Source organism: Rhinolophus sinicus, chromosome 6 (genome assembly GCF_057876585.1).
Source record: "Rhinolophus sinicus isolate RSI-liver-muscle chromosome 6, RSI-T2T, whole genome shotgun sequence".
Taxonomy (NCBI): Eukaryota; Metazoa; Chordata; class Mammalia; order Chiroptera; family Rhinolophidae; genus Rhinolophus; species Rhinolophus sinicus.
Window position 1 is genome coordinate 63469165 of NC_142506.1, and position 19680 is coordinate 63488844.

The following is a 19680-nucleotide window of genomic DNA, read 5'->3' on the forward strand; positions in this document are numbered from 1 at the left end:
GGTCATGGAGTGTACTCCTAGAAGGTATCACCTATGACAGCAGTGTTGTGTGCCATACTTTTATACAACTGGCAGCACAGGAGGTCTGTCCACACCAGCATCGCCACAAGCGTGGGAGTGAGGCGTTGTGCTAGAACTTTCTGATGGCTACCACCTCCCAGGCAATAGGAAGCTTTGCTCTGTTATAATTGTAAGGGACCACTCCCATGAACGGGGTCCCTTGTTGACCGAAACATCGTTAGGTGGCACATGACTCTACTTGTCGGTATAATCCATCCTTGTATCATTTCATACTTTTCTCGGTTTCCTCTCCTGGATCTAAAGCTCCCCTTTTCCATCCCCAGCCACTCCACACACACTTTAAAATATGTCCACGATGTGCTCTGGAACCCCTTCCCACAGTTAACGGATGATGGGCATACCCTGTAGCCCCCTCAAGGTGAGACGCTTGACCTTCCCACATTCCAAGCTACTCCCTTCTCTTCCCCAGAGCTGTTCTTAGATCACTCATAAAAGTCACTTTCCTTTGGGTCTCATTTCTACCACACAGCCAGATAACCAGTCTCAGGAAGCCTTATCACTCCTAGTATATCACCAGGGTCTAAGAACAATGCCTGCATACAGTAGGTTCCACCACTGAAACATGTGACATTTGTGATACAACCTTTCCCGTGGGAGAAGAGAGTACAAATATCCATTGAGTCTTCAAATGAACTATCAGCAAATCTTTCTTTCTTAGTATGTGTATAAAAACTCTATTGTATAATTCTACTTAGTGCTGAGCAAAAAAATCAATAGCCATATAATAAACACACTTACAACAATGATGTCTTCTATTAGAAAATGCACTTTAAGTTCTTGTCTATGTCATCGGAATTGATTTCTGAAAAAATCTCTATCTCCTCAGCAACCTCAAGCTAAATATCTCTAACAATAACCTACCTAATAATACTTTTAAATTAACTAAAACATCTTCTGTCGTGCTGGCTCCATTTTTATCTGTACAGCATAAACACTACTTATATACTTGATTACTGAATATAATGTAAGTCCTACAGTCAGAAATAAACTAACGCTAACTGTGTAACTGACATCTATAGAACTTTTTTTTTCCAACTTCATCAAATGGCAATATTGAAGGGTGGGATTACTTGTGCTATCCTTAAGCTAAGAATATTTCTGTATCACCTTTTATTCTCTCCTGTATCTCATGCACAGACGATATATCTTGGGCTCACTTTACCTAGCATTCCCATGTATTGAAGTACGAACTTTTCTGTCAACTAACAAAAAGAAAATACACAGGATTTTAAAGTTGGAACACAAAGAAATGTACTTGACATTTTATTTTGAGCTTGTTAACTTAGTCTATGACCTCACTATCACACTGTGCCGACTCTTTGGCCTGTGAGTTTTGCAATGGCTGTTGGCCAAACACAGAGAATAGGTGACCTAAACTGCCAGAGAAACATGTCAAAAAGTCTATTGTTTCGGAAACCACAAGCTAGAGTACTTTCTCTCTCTTTCTCTCTCTCTCTCTAATTAAAAAAAAAAATTATTCTCCTTTTTTCTCAACTATGATAAAGTCACCCTCCGTATAGTTAGAAGTCAAGGATTTTCATGAACACATGGAGTTTATCCACTAATTCTAGATTATGGTGTATCTTGACTTCTAGAATTTTATAACCAAAGACTTGTATTTAATTGTATTTTTAAAACATTAGGGGAAATTATGGCTTAAAGAAGGGCTTCTTAATGACTTTTGTGTCACTGACCACTTTGAGACTAATAAAGTCCCTTATCAGGATGCTTTTAAATGCATAAACTAAAACAGGAAGATTTACACACACAAAAAAAAAATTATAAAAGTAAAAATAAATAAATCACTTATTAAAACAAGATTTTTGCCCATGTACACTTTGTGAGAGAGTCTGTGTTCCTCTCTGGACGCACTGACACATTTTGAGTGTATTTCAGTTAATATTTGACTGTGAAAAACTTTGATCCAATTATCAATTGAAAAAGATACATCGAGATACACACAATTTCATCTTAACTATATTACATAACTCACCACAAGGAAGAATGTTAAAATATTTTTGGAACACAATTATTTAAATCAGTGAAACATGCAAATAATAGAAATTGATTTCAGAGATAAGAAAAGTGCTGGTATGACATAAATTTGGGGTAACCCCATTCGTACCTTTATGGCAGTGGATGCAATTTGAATGTGGTGAAGTCTCCGGAGGGTGCTGTCCCTGTCAATGAAATAGGAGGCAGCTAGCTGATGCAGAGTCTCCAGAGTGACCGAAGAGCTATTGGTGATGGAATCACTTCCTTCTGATCGTTTGCTCAGCTTCCGCTTGTCCACAAAAATTGTGAGTGACTCCTCTCCTGCATTAAAAATATTTTGCATTATTCCTTTTTCCACTTAAAATCGATTTTTCAATGATTTGCAAGTGAAAGAAGAAAAAATTACTGGCATAATGAAACAAAAGAGTGATAAACAACAAAAGGGCATGGAATTACACTTTTTTGTTGTTCACAAATATTTCCCCTGTGCTTATAAAAGTACTTGGGGTATTGACAGCTGTACATGCATATTTAGTCAATGTTTACTAGCTAACTTTTGCAGAACAATTTCTCTGTATTTTATTACCTTTCTCATATAGTGTAGCTTACCTATTGCTCATGTGGCCAAAAAGCAAATTAAGATAAGAAAATATGTAAAACGAAGTTATGTGGAGTGCATAATACAAAAGTTCCATAATATAAAACTGTATTTACACAGAAATGTTTGCCACATATCGCATGGAAAAATGCAAACATGACCAAGCATATTACTAAACATTACAAATTTTCAATCAAACCTTTAATGCAGAAAAAAATGTGTGCGCGCGTATATATATGTATATATGTATATATATGCATCCACAGTTATGTAAGAATGTATGTTAAATTCAGAGGTTGCCTACATATGGCATATATTAAAATACTGTGTGTTAATAAGCGCTATGGAAATCATTAACCTCCAAGGACACTTTAGGTACTGACAATGGGTTCCCAAGGGTGAAATTTAAAGTATATTACAACTAAGCTGCAGTTTTCAATGTTCAAATGTTAACAAAACACACACACACACACACACACACACAGATATATATATATATATATATATATATGGAGAGAGAGAGAGATCAATGCCATTTAAGTTTAACATTAAGAACCAGCCATCCGCAGACTTCCGTATTCTTGGATAGTCACCTAGCACGTAATTGTCAAACATGAAGCTGATTCTTATTCTTTCAGGAATCCATCTGTCCGGGTGGCACTGTGCCCTCTTACAAACCGAAAAGCCAGTTTTACAAAATATCAAATACAATTTTCTAGTACAAGAATAGCCTGCATTTCTTCTCCAACGAATACCAATTTTAAAACGACACAGCCGAGGTGACTCTCCAAGCTCATACATTTCTGCAAGAAGCAAGGCCAACTGACATCAGACATAAGGTGTCAACAATATTATGTCTGAAAAGCACATCCTCCCTGTGTACTTGGACCCCCACGTGCCTACTGGAAATCACAGAGACTAACTAGAGCAGCTGAAGAAATATAAAAATACCCCCGAAAAACACAAATGAGTGGGTCAAATGATCAACAGCCATAGGTTGTGTGCATGATAAATAGCTTTCAATGGAAACATCTGAAAGCAGTAAGAGAATATATAGGTTGATTACGATAAAAACAAACAAATCCCCAATAGTTATTTACCTCCAGAAAGAGAGGATCAAGGAATGCGGAAACTTGAGCTGTCAACTGGACAAATAATATTCCAGGTATCCGGCCAAAAAAAAAAAAAACCCGGCTACCGGGTTGCAGCGGCTGCTATATATACCCAGGGCACCGGAAGTCGGAAACGTAGCCTGTAGCAGGAAATCAGGGCTACAGAGGAACCGGAAGCCCAGCCCCACGCACAGACCTCCGAGCTCCTGGACCAGTTCTCTTAAAGTGACAGTTCCTCTTTATCAGAGTGAATGCATCGCACAAAGACCAACGAATCAGAGAAAAAAGTCGCTCAGGTGCAGAGTTGGGAAAGAGGAGCAAATGATATTCTAGGAACTCATAATGCAGCTCTATGGCATATGCGAGGGCTGGGGTCTGGATGCTTGTGTCTCTCCAAAATTCATGATAAATTCCTAACTCCCCCCCAAAATGAGGAGGATTAGGTGCACGGTGCATAGCTCATGAGAGCAGAGCCCTCACCAATGGAATAACCACCTTTTAAAAGAGGTTTCAGAGCGGTCCTTTGCCCTTTCAGCCAAGTGAAAACATAAGAAGTCTGCAATCCGTACGAGGGCCCTCACGTGACGATGCTGGCACCTCGATGTCAGCCTCCAGCCTCCAGAACGGGGAGCAACACATATCTGCTGTTTATGATACTCAGTGGGAATTTGTTAGCAATCCAGGCGGACTAAGGCAGCTGGAGGCACGCCTTTGTAAGTCAAGGTAAAAATAAAATGACAAAGACAGCTTGGTAAAGGTAAATAAAAAGGAAGCAAAGTTAATTGTGATATCAGATACTGTAGAATTCAGACCAAAACTTAGTAGATGAGAAAAAGAAAAACACTCGAGAGCTCTAAAGACTAAAACTCACAAAGTTGTTTTAATGGTGACACTTTTCACAAAGCAGAAAACAACAGAAGACATATAGGTTAAAATAGTGAGACATAAAAATTAAAAGTATATTGATAATATCGCAATTATGGAATTTGCCAAAATCCAAAAGTTTGACAACTTTGGCAAAACTGCTGGCAAGCTGGAAGGAAACAGGCCTTCTGATATATTCCTGATGATAATGCAAAATAATAGAACTATAAAGAGAAAGTGGGCGACAGTAGCAACGGACTCAGCAATCCTACTTTTAAGAATCTTTCCCAAAGGAACGAACACTGGCTAAAACATGCAAAAGATTTCCCATGTGGCTTTATCGTTAGTATTTGAAACAACACAAATACCTAACCAGTAGAAATAAACTATGTTACACCCATATAGCACAATACTGTGCAGCCATAAAAACGTGAGGATGATTTCTACACACCAATATGATCAAAGCAAAGGAAATAAAAGAATGCTTACAAGTGGCACTTATTTTTATTAAGAAGATACAAATATATCTATAAATATATCTATATCTATATATCTATGTCTATATCTATATCTAATTTGTGAATGAAAACAAATGAAACAACACTGGAAGGATTAACCAAAAACTTATATCAACATTTAGCTAAAAGAAAGAGGTGACAGGATGGAGGGAAGACCTAAAAAAAAAGGTTTTATTTATAAAAATTAAATTAAATCAAATAGAAAAATAATCTCTAAAAGTTAAAAGAAGAGGCTAAACCTACTAAATGTACATTGTTTGTAAAATTAATGAAATCCATTTTTGGAATATATTCTGAGGGTAAATAAAAGTACAAAAATCAACGAACTTCATTGTGTAGCCCAACTGTAAGTAGGAATATTAGTGGTAGTGTGATTTTCTACAGGACATATAGTTACATATGGATGTATGGGCTCTCATTGTACAACTTTCTCTATTTGAGCATGTTTGAAAATTTTCATTTAAGAAAAAAATCATAATGGCACAGGTGATTGAAACTCATTTTATGTTTGGCCCACATTTAAAATATACCGTGTGTTTCCCTGAAAATAAGACCTAGCCAGACAATCAGCTCTAATGTGTCACTGGAGTAAAAATTATTATAAGACCCGTTCTTATTTTACTATAATATAATACCAAGTATAATATAATATAAAATATAATATAATATAATATAATATAATATAATATAATATAATATAATAAATACTGGGTCTTATATAAGATAATACAATACCTGGTATAATATAATATAATACCGGGTCTGGCTAGGTCTTATTTTCAGGGAAACATGGTATTTATCTATAATTCAATTTTCTTAATTAGTAAGCTCATGACTTTAATATTATAACTTAAATGAAATTATGTATGATTTGATAATCTCAGATAATTCCATTTAGAAAATACATCTAAAAAGACAAATTCAGCCTCACTGCATTCATAGTGTTTCTATATTCTTCTATATAGAAGTTGAACTGCCTATATAAAAAAAATATCAAATATTTTATCCAATTCAGTAATATATAAAATTCAATATAATTGGTTCAAAAAGAATATTGGACACTAGTTTTGCCTTCTGGGGATGCAAAAAAGATATTTGCAAGGGAAGAGACTCATCCTTGCTATGTCTCTCTTTGCATAGTAGTGAATTTTCCATTACTGGAGGAGTCCACCATTAATTGCAAAACTATATGTTGTTGAGAAGAGAAAATCAGACCCCTAGAATGGATTCTTTCATTGGGTTACGAGGTGCGGGAATAAAGAAAAAATTAGAATTCATTATTACAGTTTAGATGTACGTGTACCAACTACTAATGCCAAACAGATTTGGGTTCTAATGCTAACTTCTGTTTAGTAACTGGATGACCTTGAATTGTATAACTTGACTCAGATTACTCTTATATAACATGAGCAGAGTATTCTTTCCACAAAGAGCAGCTATAAGCATGCAACAGATAATATCTGTAAAGGGTTTAGAGCATCACTAGAATGGAGTAAGAATTCAAAAGTTGTTAACATGCTGTTATTCTCTTTTATTCACCACAATTCCTTAGTACTCCATAAAGCACCTCTTTCCATATCTGGAAATTGCTAGTAATTTTAGCTATTCTGTCCTAATTGTGAGGAGAGAAGCCTGCCTTTCTACTTCTTTTACAAATTCATTAACCCCAGTCATACAGTTTGCATTCACATACAGAAAATAAATATCTCCCAAAATAGCCCTTTAAGTTCTGTATCCCTCTATAATTCTTCAGGTGAAATATTCCAAAAAATTTATTTGTTAATGGGACCTCAGTTGAACTGTAACTCACCCAAAAATAGAGTAGCACATGCATATTTAAAAAGTGAATTAAAACTAATTTTATTTAAAAAATGTTTTGCAAATGTTAGACTGATCCGTGATACAGTTGGAAAATGACACCTAACAAGAGCTAAAAATCACTATTTCAGAGAGGTCCTTTGTAACAATATGAATGATAAAAACAAATATTATATTTAAGGAGAAATAATGCCCCATAATCACCAGCAAGAATAAGAGGTGTGTTCATTGTCTATATACTCAAGATTTAAAAAATACTTCCTTTGCTTTTCAAAGACTCCACATTTGTTTGTAAACTGATAAATACAGATAAATGAGTAGGACTTCCTTTACTCTGAGAATACATATTATAGACAACAAGAAAATATGAAAAATTGTACATCTTACTACACTTTTATTACTAATTATACTGTTTATTCTTTTTATTTTTTAATTTGAAGAAACTGTGATATCATGAGGGAAAGGAAAGCATGAGTTTTGGGGTCAGGTGTATGAGAGCTAAGTCCCTCCATTGATGGCTGTGGGGCTTTGGTGAAGGTCCACCTGTCCTTAGTATTCCCATCTCGAAAACAGGTAACATCCTCCTCTCAACTGGTTGAGAAGATGGAACAATGTAATTCCACTCTACGGCCTGGCAGAACACAGAAGTATTGTGTGCACAATAAATGTTGGTTTCCTCTCCTTTCCTTCCTTCTTAGGGCCTAACAGTAAATGAGGAGGTTTTAAATGTTCACAAGTAAGCATTTCATAGATATTGAACTTCACTACAGGAACACAAACTTAGTCAAAATTGTTTGCTAGTGGATCTTGTAATCGAGATATATGGGTTTGTTAAAGACAGTAATTGGTTATCCCTTCCAATAACCAGATAAAAAGAATTCAGTCACAAATTGCTTATGGTTCTTCTCCACAGTGGAACATTGGTCTATGTGTGCAAAAGTCTTTCTGCCATCGAAGCAAGTGACGCCATTCAAATCAGCACACTTATTCCTTTAAGTTTTATGAATACCTTGTTTTAAACCCTTACTTAACAATAGACCAGACACTTTGACAGGGCCATTCAATGTCAATGGAAAATAAGCCTATTTCTTTTCCTCTAAAAGAAACTTTTTTGGGGGGAGGAAGAGGAAGGAGGCTGTTTATTTTTTTAATTATACACAACTGCAATGCTTCTGTGATATTTATGGTGTTCACATTTTTATGGCTCGTACAGTCTTAAGAAAAAAATGCATTCTCAACTGTAATTGTAAATCTCTCACTGGTATTCGATTATAAAAGTACATTAGAATTCTATGTAAATAAAAATATTCAGGTTTGAAAACCGTGATATTATTCAATCAACTGAACAATTTTTGTTCAAATATCATTTGCATTCATATTTCTTTTAAACCAGCTGTAGTTCAAAAGCATGGCATGAGTTCCAAAGGGCATCCATCTATTTTGGAAAAACTAAATGTGATTTTGAAAACCATTCAACATCTGAGTTTGTTAGAAAGTAAAAAGGATAAATGATATGGATATAAAAAGACATGATTATTTCACACAGAAATCATGCAGCTGTGTCTTTGACAACTAAAATACTGTGATAGTTGATGGACATTAAATGCACATAGTGAGGGATGCTTTCATAGAGTATGAGAAACAGAGGACAAGAAAACAAACAAAAAAAACATGACTTTAATGTTATCCTATGATCAATTCATAGGAAAGGATTAAGTACATTTGATGTGTTGTGGATCTTACAATGATGTATGTTTCTGTTCTGAATTTCAAATCATCTATGTTGTGTCCAGGAAGAACAGAAAGGAAAGAACTTTCATACTATTATTTCACACTTTTCACTTGGATTTTCTCAATTAGCCTTCTCATTTCTATAGTTACAAAAGGTAGGATAAAGAAACAATGGATAAGAGAATGAGCTAAAGAATCCTAGGGATAATTCAGTAATGACGATGTGGCAGATTGTATTAATTTTTTCCACCATCATCAATTGGATCAAAGGTCCATTGTAGAGAAGAACTATGAGTGGTCCATGGATGAATTCTTTAACCTGGTTTTGGAAAGGAAGATGCATAGGCCCGTTGAATACATGCAAACCAGATATGGCATGATGTAGGGCAAGTTTTGAGACTCTTGGCAAAGTTACAGCTGTTCTTTTCCTTTCCCCCTCTGCTAGGAAGACAGCGTGTCCCAAAGAGGGCCTTCTTCAGCTTGATTCCCAGACTGAGGAGACACCCAGAGCAGAATTCACAGGATAACCATAGTCAAAACACAATATTACAGAGACACAACCATACCATTATAATCAACTGAGATTTCAGTTTGTTTTACCCCCTGCAATGAAGCTAACTCTTGTAGGTTGGCTGTATTTTACTGTATTTTATTTATTTATTTTTAATTTAGTTTAGTTTTTTATCGCCACTGCCCTTGGGTTAGTCTGCTGACCTATAATGTTTACCATTCCACCTAGAAAAAAAAGGTGCATTTATGACAGATCTCTTCCTGGTCATTTAACTTCCTTCCACTCGAAGATCTTATTGGGAACGTCAGTTTTGCTTTTGCGTCAGCTTTATTTACAAAGGACTGCTGCTGTTTAAGGAGAAATCCTTCTCACAGAAATATCCATTGCAAACATAGCTTAAATGTAATTGTTGGTTTTATATTTGATGTATCCTTTTAGCTCAAAAATGTTACTCTATTTTTGGTAATGGCAGATCCCTTGTACTAAAATCTTACCATCTTTTGGGTATTACTGTCCTTTTGAAATTATATTTCACTTCTCACAGGGTTTGCTTTGCTTTCACTACTATTGATCTTCCTTCCATAACATGTTAAACTGCATGCGTCCTGATGATATCTATCTTTCCACTTATAAAGTGTTACAGAAAATAAGACAGTGTTTTAGAAACAAATAGACATAAGGGGGAAAATTTTTAGAAAAATAGACTTCTAACAAGAAGCAGAGACAAATATATAAAGACAGTAAAAAACAGGCATGTTGGCTTAATACCGATTGGCATCTGAGAGATATTATGGGAAGGAATAGCTAGACTTATACAGGTTGGAAGAGGCACATAATATGTTTTGCAAAACACTCTGAAGAAAAGCAACTGATCTTGTCATTATTAACAGTTACCCCCAAAAAAAGTCTGAAAAATGTCTAAACAAAATTGCCTAGATGCCACATAACATCCTTTGTGAAAAAATGACGTGAACAAAGAGGGACTGGAAATAAGTAGTTTCAATGTTAGATGGAATGAATCTACCCTGAGTGAAACACAATTAAGTTACTTCTATTTTGGAGCTGTTTACAAACAATGCTGTAATGAACAATTTTGTGATGCATAGTTAACAGGATCCTGCTATTATGTCGGTAAAATTAATTCTCAGAAGGGAGATTCCTGGAACACTTAACAACAGTCTGAATGGATGTAGAAACTCTAAACAGTGCTGTTCTAATTTAATGCGCATACACATCACCTGGAGATCTTGTTAACGTGTAGATTCTGATTCATGAATCTGAGATGGAATCTGAGATTCTGCATTTCTAACAGGCTCCAAGGTGGTGCAGATACTGCTGGACCATGGACCACACTCGAGTAATGAGGCTGTAAATCATGGTAAAACTTATTACCAGTTAAATGTCTGTCTTTGTCAGTGACCTGTGTGTCCTTTGAGGAAGGTCTGGGGAGTTTAACTGTTATAGGTAATTCAGTACATTTTTGCGAAACACATAGGCAGGGATTTATCTATCTTTGCAAAGTGCTATAAAGAAGAATACGAAAAATATAACCAAATTTATAACATTTTAAAAGTTAACTTTTATCTTTTGATTTAGTTGCCAGGGGAAATTATTAAGATCAACTGACATAACAATTTTAATCTCATTTTCTTCTCTGTTAGCTTCAGTATTTACATATATAGTCCCAAGTCATTTTAATAGCTAACTTTTATAAACAATTAAAAGTTAATTGACAATTATTGCTTTAATTTCAAAATGTTCACTTTCTTTATCAGAGAAACATGAGAGAAAGAGTGACAGAGAGAGGAAGAAAAAGAGAAGAGAGAGAGAGAGAGAGAGAGAGAGAGAGAGAGAGAGAGAGAGAGAGAGAGCAGAACCAATATAATTAATATTAAGTAGTATGAGTAAATATTTAGTTTTAAAAACCAGTATGGCAGTCTTTTTCCCCCTTCAGTACGATTATTTTAATGATTCCCTGGGATATGAAGCATCATGAAATATATTTTTTTCCCTTCCAGTTCTTTTTCTTAAAACAAAGTAATCATTCTAATAGAGGAAATAGTTCCATGCATTCTCAATAAGCATTCATATTTGCTTCTGAAATAAATTGCATATATTATTGGCACATTTATTTCCTTAACTATGTTACAGTTAAAATGAATAAAGGGATTTTTTTACTTCCTAAGTTGAGACAAGGTGAAAATGAGAAAGACAGAAGTTGAATTTTGAAAGAAGGTGGTGTATGACATAGAATTAAAAACTATTTCGTGGATACTTTATACAGAATGTAATTCACATGGAGATAAGTGTGAATTGAGTATTTCTGAAATTAAGTGAGGATATTTAGATTTCTCATAATTTTGGGGATGCAAGATAATAGAAAAAATAATTGATATTCTAACCACAGGTATCTTACTACCCGACCTCTGACTTCTTCTCTTTCTTTGAAAGAGATAAACACACAAATAATATATGGTAACACTTTCAGACCAAATAAACTATTTTGCAGGCTTAGTTATTTATACACTGTATCATCATAGAAGTCATATTCATTATTTAAAATAACTAGTCTAGTAAGTTAATACTGCTTTGGTCATCAATCATGCATTTTTTTCATTATATCTATAGTGAAAATATGTTCTAAATGTAAGCAAAATTAAATATCTGACAAAATGCTTAAGATGAGCAATAGGGTAATCACAAGATACATTCTCATATGAAGTACTGTTAAAATTTTTTTCAAAAACACTCACAAATAAAAAAATAGTAATTATTTCCACTAAAAATTTAATTATGATTTAAAACCCTGCATTCAACACCAGTGGTCCAACTGGATTTGTTTTTCTGTTGCTCAAAATGAAACAAACAAAAAAATGTAAATTAACAAATCAGTATATTATTGACTTGCTCCTTGAATAAATGTTGGTCCAATTTTAATAAATATCTCTATCAGGAAAAGCATACCTTTTCGTGCATTCCTTTTCATGGGAAGGTATTTCCCCAAACTCTGCTCACTGTCCCTACATCGCTGACTCTGCCGAAGAAGGGGCAAAGTTAATGGCCAGGTAGTGTCCGGAAGGGGCGGGCATGGGTACCCTGCCTCTTTCTGCTTTTTCTCTCTGGATGTATAGTCAGGAGAGAGCGCACACCTCACTCTGAGGCTACCAGCCATGGGCTTTAGAGATGAGCTTCCTACAGGACACGCACGGGCTCCTGTCACAGTGAGCGGCTCAGGGAGACGTGTCTGGGTGGTTGGGCAAGTCTGTGTAATTCTGGAGATGACGATCAGTTCATGTGTCAAATCACTAGAAATGTTTTGTTATAACACTTGTATACATTTTTAAATGAAATTTTGGGTCCTTTTCAATTGATCCAGAATCCAGGTCTTGTATTTTTTAGTGAACACCCTTTCTCTCCCTAGTAAGCCCCAAAATTTTAGTTTTGTTTTTTTTCTCTATTCACTCATTTTTCTTTTTTTGTACTTTCATATTCATTACACAGATGTACTTTTAGTTCAGGATTTGTCATATATTTATTATAAATAAAATATGAAAACAGTCATGAAATATATTCCATAGCTAAAAAGTCAATATATCCTCGGAGTACAATCTTTTTCCAGATTGATTCTGCAAATTGAGTAGCTTATTTAGCTATTTAAACAGTGATGGTGTTTACATACCATTATCCAAAGAGAAGCAGGCTGAATTTATATATTGATAAATAGTCTGGAAGCTATAAGATGAAATAAATGGGAAAAATTATATATAACGAAGAAGTTTTTTTGTAATTGATTTGTCCCTATAGAAAGATAATTCAATCACTGGCTTTATTTATCATACAATATCCCACTGAAGGCTTCAAATATGCTCTCCAAAGTTTTATGTCTAAGTCAATATGACGTATGAAATAACTCGGGGTGGTGCGGGGCGGGGGGTGGGGGGGTACATTGTTTATTTATTTCCTTTCATTGCTTTAACGCTGGTAGTATTTTGCACTGAACTTGTTTTAAAATAATGTTTAAACCTAGTTGAAAATCTAGTTAGGAAGCATCTATTTATAAAATAAGTGGCTTTTTGTTGAGAATGTTTGCTTCTGTACGTGACATCTTCAGTGTGTCAGTATTAGACTTGTGCTTTAGTCTTAGTTAATTAAGGAGAGAGAGAGGATTAGCTCAAGTTAAATACCACCAATCTCATTTTTTTTTTTAAAGGAGGACTACAATTTCATGTTCAATCAGGTAAAACATATGAAGCTAAAATATACTTCTAGAAACAAAAAAGGTTTACTGTAATTACAACAGCAATAATTTAAAAATTGCCTGAAACCAACCTGGTATACATATTAATTGCAAATAGTTTATATCCTTTAGCTACTTAAATAATTTCATGCATTTTAGCTAAATTATTAACATCACTCAACAGATATTCCTGAAGAGAAATATAAGTAACATTTAGAGAAGAAAATTAATTCCAATAGAAAATACCAGGAACATTAAATCCCAGAAATACTCAGAGATAAGAAGGTAAGTGAGAGTGTGGCAATTTTACCCATCCCCTTAACACAAAATGAAAAAAAGCTTGAACAACACTTCTAAATAATTGAAGTAAAGCAATTTTGAGAGAGCATTTTGCAGTCATTAGAATAGTCAACCTGAAGAAGTGATTTAATTTCACAAAAAATCTGCAAAACGAAAACTAATCTCAAGGCCACAATGTGGCATCCATAATGCCAAAACAATGAAACAAATCGAAAGGTGACCATAATTTTCATACTAAAGAACAAAAATGTCCATGATGTCGTCTCTCCTCTTTGACCTCTCTGCCTTCCCTCTGTCCCTTCCTTTCTTCTTTGGAAAATATATGTTATGTTTTGAAATTCTTCTAGGTATCCAACATTGTTGATACAATGGTAATGAAGCCTTTTATGTGTTTCAAAACCACTGGTTTTTTTTTAACTGAGAAGTTACAGAAATCATTTTTTACTTTTACTTCAGATGTTATTGCATTCATTGTAATTGACATTACTAAGCCAAATAGACATTGTCACAGAATACATTTTCATAAGTATTGGGAGACTTTGTCATTTTTTTGGCTGTCCACACTACCATAATAACATTGTCCGCCATTTACGCCAATCTTCCAGAGACTCTGTCACACAGGTGTTTCTCTCCACCTTTCTCCTCAAAGAAACTAAGTATCAGAGTAATTCATAGCTTTTAAACCTTCACAATTGGTAAAAAAAAAAAAAAATTAAAAAAAAAAATAGAAGGCGGGGCATAGTCAGTATTCAACACCAGGTTTGTCAGATCTCTTCGTCTTACTATTTTAGTGTTACTCATTTAGGGTGGAAGGTAATGGAAAGATAGTATGTATTCAGGTCCAGGCTTTTCTCTGTGCCTGAACCACCTACATCTTTCACCTTTTAATTCCTTAAGGTAACACGGCAGACTTCTCAAAGTGCCCAGGGACCTACCCTTTTCTACCCTCTCCATGGCCTGCTACCCGGTCTTGCTGGTGGCCTGATTCTCTCCAATTCTGAATCTGTATTTATTTAACTGACCCATTTGTCTTCCTGGATTTGCTTTTTTCATGTAGTCTGCTTCTTGAATTAGATCTCAATTATCTTCAGCATATATCATACTTTTGAGATTTATTTAGTGAACTGGAAAACCTCAGCCTCCCAGCAAAGTGTAGTTCCACTTATTTATTCATTTAACAAATACGTAATGAGAACCGAGCGTATGCCAAGCACTATTGTAACTATGGGGGCAAATACAGTCAAGGTCCCTGTTTCCAGGACAATGTACAGGAATGACAGACACACCAGGAAACAAAGACAACATTTTCACATAATAATAAGCACTATAAGGAATGCAAAGTAAGATCGTGAGGTGGTAGAGAATATCAGTGGTCCACCAGGCACTGTTGCTGATAAGATGGTCCAGGAAAGGCCTCTCTGAGAACGTAAAATTGGAGCAGAAAGATGTGCAGATCATTTGTGGCTGACAAATAGAGGATGATGAGGAAAGAGAAAAGATGAGGTGAGATGAAGGCCGTTGTGAGATCATTCATACAGCGCCTTATAAGCCATAGCAAGACACTGGGATATTGTTTCAAGTGGAGAGTGATAGGTTTTAATGAAAACAAAACACTTTGACCTATTAGAGTTTTTAGAAGATCTGTGAGGGGGATGGATTGTAGGACTATTCTGGGAGAAATGGGGTGTTTACTTTGTCTGGGGATTTCCGGGTAGAAGTCAGGAAAGAGTTTGATATATATTCTGGAGTAATAAACTGACATGACTGCTGCCAGACTGGACTGGCAGGAAAATAAAAGAGTCATCTTCTAAGACTGAGAAAATAAAGAGCGGTGGTCATTCATATCACCTCAGCATGGGTGCGAATCAGCCTGTCTGTCTCCCAGAAACTAACTGAGAAGCTGATGAGGGAGCAGAGAATCACTGTTTTCATGGTTTCCCTATTCAATCTTATCCAATGCTGTTCATTCTAGGAAAGAGTAACATCCATTTCTAAATGGAATGGTTGCCCATTATTTGAAGTCATACACAAAATTAAATACAAGGAAATTCTGGGAATTAAGTTTTAGGAAAATGTCTTATTTTTCCTATATGACCTCCCAGAATATTCATTTAAGTGTATTGAAAAGACTGAGTTATATATCACCAAAATAAAACATGTATCGGATGATATTAAATCCTAGCTTTCTTAATTTTTACAAGTTTATAAATTGATCGAGGAAGACGTTATATTATTAACCTTTACTTTCACATTATGCATCATAATTGATATGTATCACTCTTTTCATATCATATATCAACCACAATCAGAAATACTAAAATGGTGCTAAAAAAGGTAATTTTAGACCATCAGCATTTACTCCAGAAAACCTTTCCCGCTTTCTATAACCAGAAGTGATGACTCCCAAATGGAATCTGATTGCCTATTCTTCATTTTTTAAACACAATTTAGCACATCTCCTTGCATTATATTGTGTAATAACTATGCCCATATTTAATGCATGCTATTAGGTTGTAAATAGCTCTCAGGCGAAAACTGATACTCATCTGCCTCACTGCTTTGAACACCCTTCGAGGCATTTAGTAATAACTCAATAAATGTGCTGAATAACTTAATGAATTCTAGAACTATTCAAACTGCAGCTGTCCAGATTAATCAACACTCCTTGATTTATACAGTTTGCACACACAAGCACACACAGGCACAAGTATTTTCAAAGAGTCGTACCTCCCAGAGTAGCAGATAGCAAGAAATGTGTCCCATATTTCTTGATAAGGTTTTCAGTGATTTGCTGAAGGGTAGGTCGACGTCCCAAAAGTCTTATGTTGCGGAAGAATTCAGGGGCAAGAGGCAGAGGGGAGCCAAGGAAATGTCTTCTCTCAACCGCAAGGTTATTTACTTTCCAGCGGCCAAACTCCCTGAAAAGCAAATTTATTTTTTATTCATAAATACATAATCTATCTGAATGTTTTCATTTGAAAAGTTCACTTGGTAGTTTAGCCGGGGTCACTACATTACAATGCTTCTTGCTTGTAATAATCTGTCATGTGCTACGAGGAGGAGAAGCGATAGTTATAATTTATTTAACTGGAGTGAATATTCTAAAACCAACTAATGGAGAGGAAAAAATAAGCCACTTAAACAGCTCCCACTGATTTGTTTTTCTCCCGAGGAAAGACATACTCATAAAAATGATTTCATTATGCATAGGATATGAATGTAGATTTATTTAAAAAACGAAAAGAAAAAAAAAGCTAAGGTAATTTTTTTTTCATTTTCTAAGGGAAATTGAGAAAAGAGAGAATTAATTTATTTTCATCACGCTAATGATTCCTTTCTGCATTCACTTTAGATTGGGAACTTGTACAACTTCAAGGATATTATGGAGATGTGGAAGAATTTTAAAAACACAATCAAAAGAAAAAATGGGTGGTGGTGGTGGTGGTTGTTTTACAATAATTATTGTTGACAACATATTTTGATAGCCAAATTCAACTTGATTAGCAATTTCTCGAGCAGCAAAATGACTTTTAAGGTAGATTAGGGCAAAGTAGAAAAATGGCAGGTATGGTTTTAAAAGAACTTTAACAGATTTATCTCATTTTCTGAAATCAGTTTATAGCACTAATTTAATGATTATTAATGATCACTATTTATTGTCTATTATTGCCAGAAATCTTATTCGTAGAATATAAGAAAACATCTGATCTCAAGGGCTCAAAGATTATACCAGACAAGATAAAATGGGGGTGGATTAAGTGCAATTCAAAGGCTTTAAAATGGTTTTTACGTGAAACAAAATACAAGTGGGGCAGCCACTTATTTAGCACAACTGTTCTACTCAATGTATCACTACTCTTTGGTATGAATATTACCAATCTAACTCATTTTGAATATGTTTTCTCTTCCCTTTGATTCACACACCTTGGAAGGCTCTGGATGAGCTTCCAGGGAGCTTTCTTCAGCCCTCCAGTGCCTTTTATTACCTCGGTCTGCTGACCTCCGTAAAGTTTACAGTCACGGTTCACCTTCTAACATTTCAGTTGGACAGAACATTCTGCCATCCCACTTAGTCCTCTCTCTCATGCAACAACCAAAGGAAAGGGCAAACTCTCTGGGAGTATCACCAAACTGAGATCAGAACTGATCAAGCCATCAACTAAGTCAATTATTTAATTAAAACTAGTATTGTCAGTAACTACAGCAAATTGTTATCTTAATTTCAAGAGGTAATCAATAATCTAAAATTCTTCTCTTATGTTTTTTTTAATATAAAAATGAAGTAAAACATTACACTTTCTGTGGTGTATATCCAAAAAGTGTAATTTGTGTGGGAATCATAAATGTTGATTTCAGATCTGAGATCTTTCATTTCCACTCACCAAATTTGGTTTGTACTATAATGATACATGAACACTGTTATAATTTCTATAATGTTTTGGTCAAAATCCACATAGACAGTACTGAATTAATCCTGTCGTGTGGTGATAAGGGCCCTTTCAGTAAAGGAAGTCATCTCTGGACACTTAAGGGCCACACTGTGCATCCTAGCCATTAGATATGAAGACAAATCCTCAGTGTCTCTTGCCTGGGCACAGGATAAGGTTCCATTCATCGGTGTCTTTTACAGTCAGGGTGGCCATCCATGTGGCTTACTTTGACCAATAAAGGGTGAGCATGTCTGGGTCCATCCTTCTGGGACTTGGATCAAAAATGATGGTTGGAATCCCCATCCCCCTCACCCACCCCTCAAGCTTACTGGGGTAAACAAGGGCATGAACTAAAAAGAAATTTTGTCACTTAAACCTACCAAAATTTGGGGTTCATTTCTTGGTTTATTTGCTTGCTTTCTAACAATATAATCTAGTACATCACTACTGATGTAGAATATCCTGACATCGGGGTAACCTGACAAGGTACTAAGGATCTAATGATTATACATAAATTGGAAACTTATGGGTGCAGTTGTTGTTTTTTGTTTGTTTGTTTTTTCCTTTCCCGAAGATAAGATTCCCCTCAGTTGCAACTAGCCCAGGCATTCATTAAATTTTGAAAAAAGAATGCAATGAAGTGCCGAATTGAAAACATGCTGTCAGGGATGGTTATCATGAGAGCGTTTTACCTAAAGGCATCTAAGGTGTCCATCCAGATGTCTGATGATTATATTAAATAAGAACATTGTTGTATTCCACTAAATGCTGCATTCTACCCGAAGCCTTCACAGAACATAAATATCTTCCTATCATAACCTTTGGAAGTCTTTAAAAGAAATAGGCACAATCATTAGTTTTTAATGCAACTCAGCCCCTCTAGAAATAGTTATTTTACAGAACACACAAATGGGCTATAACCAGCTCAGCCAGAACATTACTTTGGAAATGTTTTTGTTGGCACTAAGGCACCTCTATTAGTTGATTAGAGTTGTATGTTCGCCTGCTAAAAATTCTGGCTTGCAAGCATCTATCATTAAGGGTGTCCACGTGATGTTTACTTTTCTATAACAATATTTATTACAATTTTATCCCTGCCCATCTCACAAAAAACAATGGAAAACAAGAATGATAGCAACAAATTCTATTTAAACAATGCTTACATCACTGCCGTATTGTCACTGACCTCTCTTAGTATATAAAATCTATGTGAATACAGAAATGTGCTGAGTATTTTTAACATATATGAACTACCATGATTTCTTTCAAATTACATATGAATATTTAATTCCCAGAAAATAATAGAAGCTACCTTTGTTGATATTAGATATTTGGGACTCAATATCAAAGGAGAAGCAGCATAAAAAATTTGCCAAGATTAGATTATGCAGTTGTGGAAAAGACTGATATTTATCTGCTAATTTACACTGAATAAAGTTGCTTGTCTGAGACCTAAAGACTATTATTAAATTACTTTTCACAACA

General features: G+C 35.1%; 1 protein-coding gene across 7 annotated transcripts in view; it reads right to left on the reverse strand.

Annotated features, from left to right (window-relative positions):
- Positions 1 to 19680, reverse strand: part of BRINP3 (BMP/retinoic acid inducible neural specific 3) — a 262338-nt gene that overhangs the window by 125276 nt on the left and 117382 nt on the right. For 6 of the 7 annotated variants that reach the window (XM_088799152.1, XM_019744446.3, XM_074317040.2 and 3 more), the window contains 2 exons: positions 16493 to 16683; positions 2207 to 2397 (listed from right to left, as the gene is read on the reverse strand). In XM_088799152.1, coding sequence (XP_088655278.1) covers positions 2207 to 2397; positions 16493 to 16683 — 382 coding nt within the window. The remainder of the gene's footprint in view (positions 1 to 2206; positions 2398 to 16492; positions 16684 to 19680) is intronic. The other variant, XM_074317041.2, reaches the window with a different exon arrangement.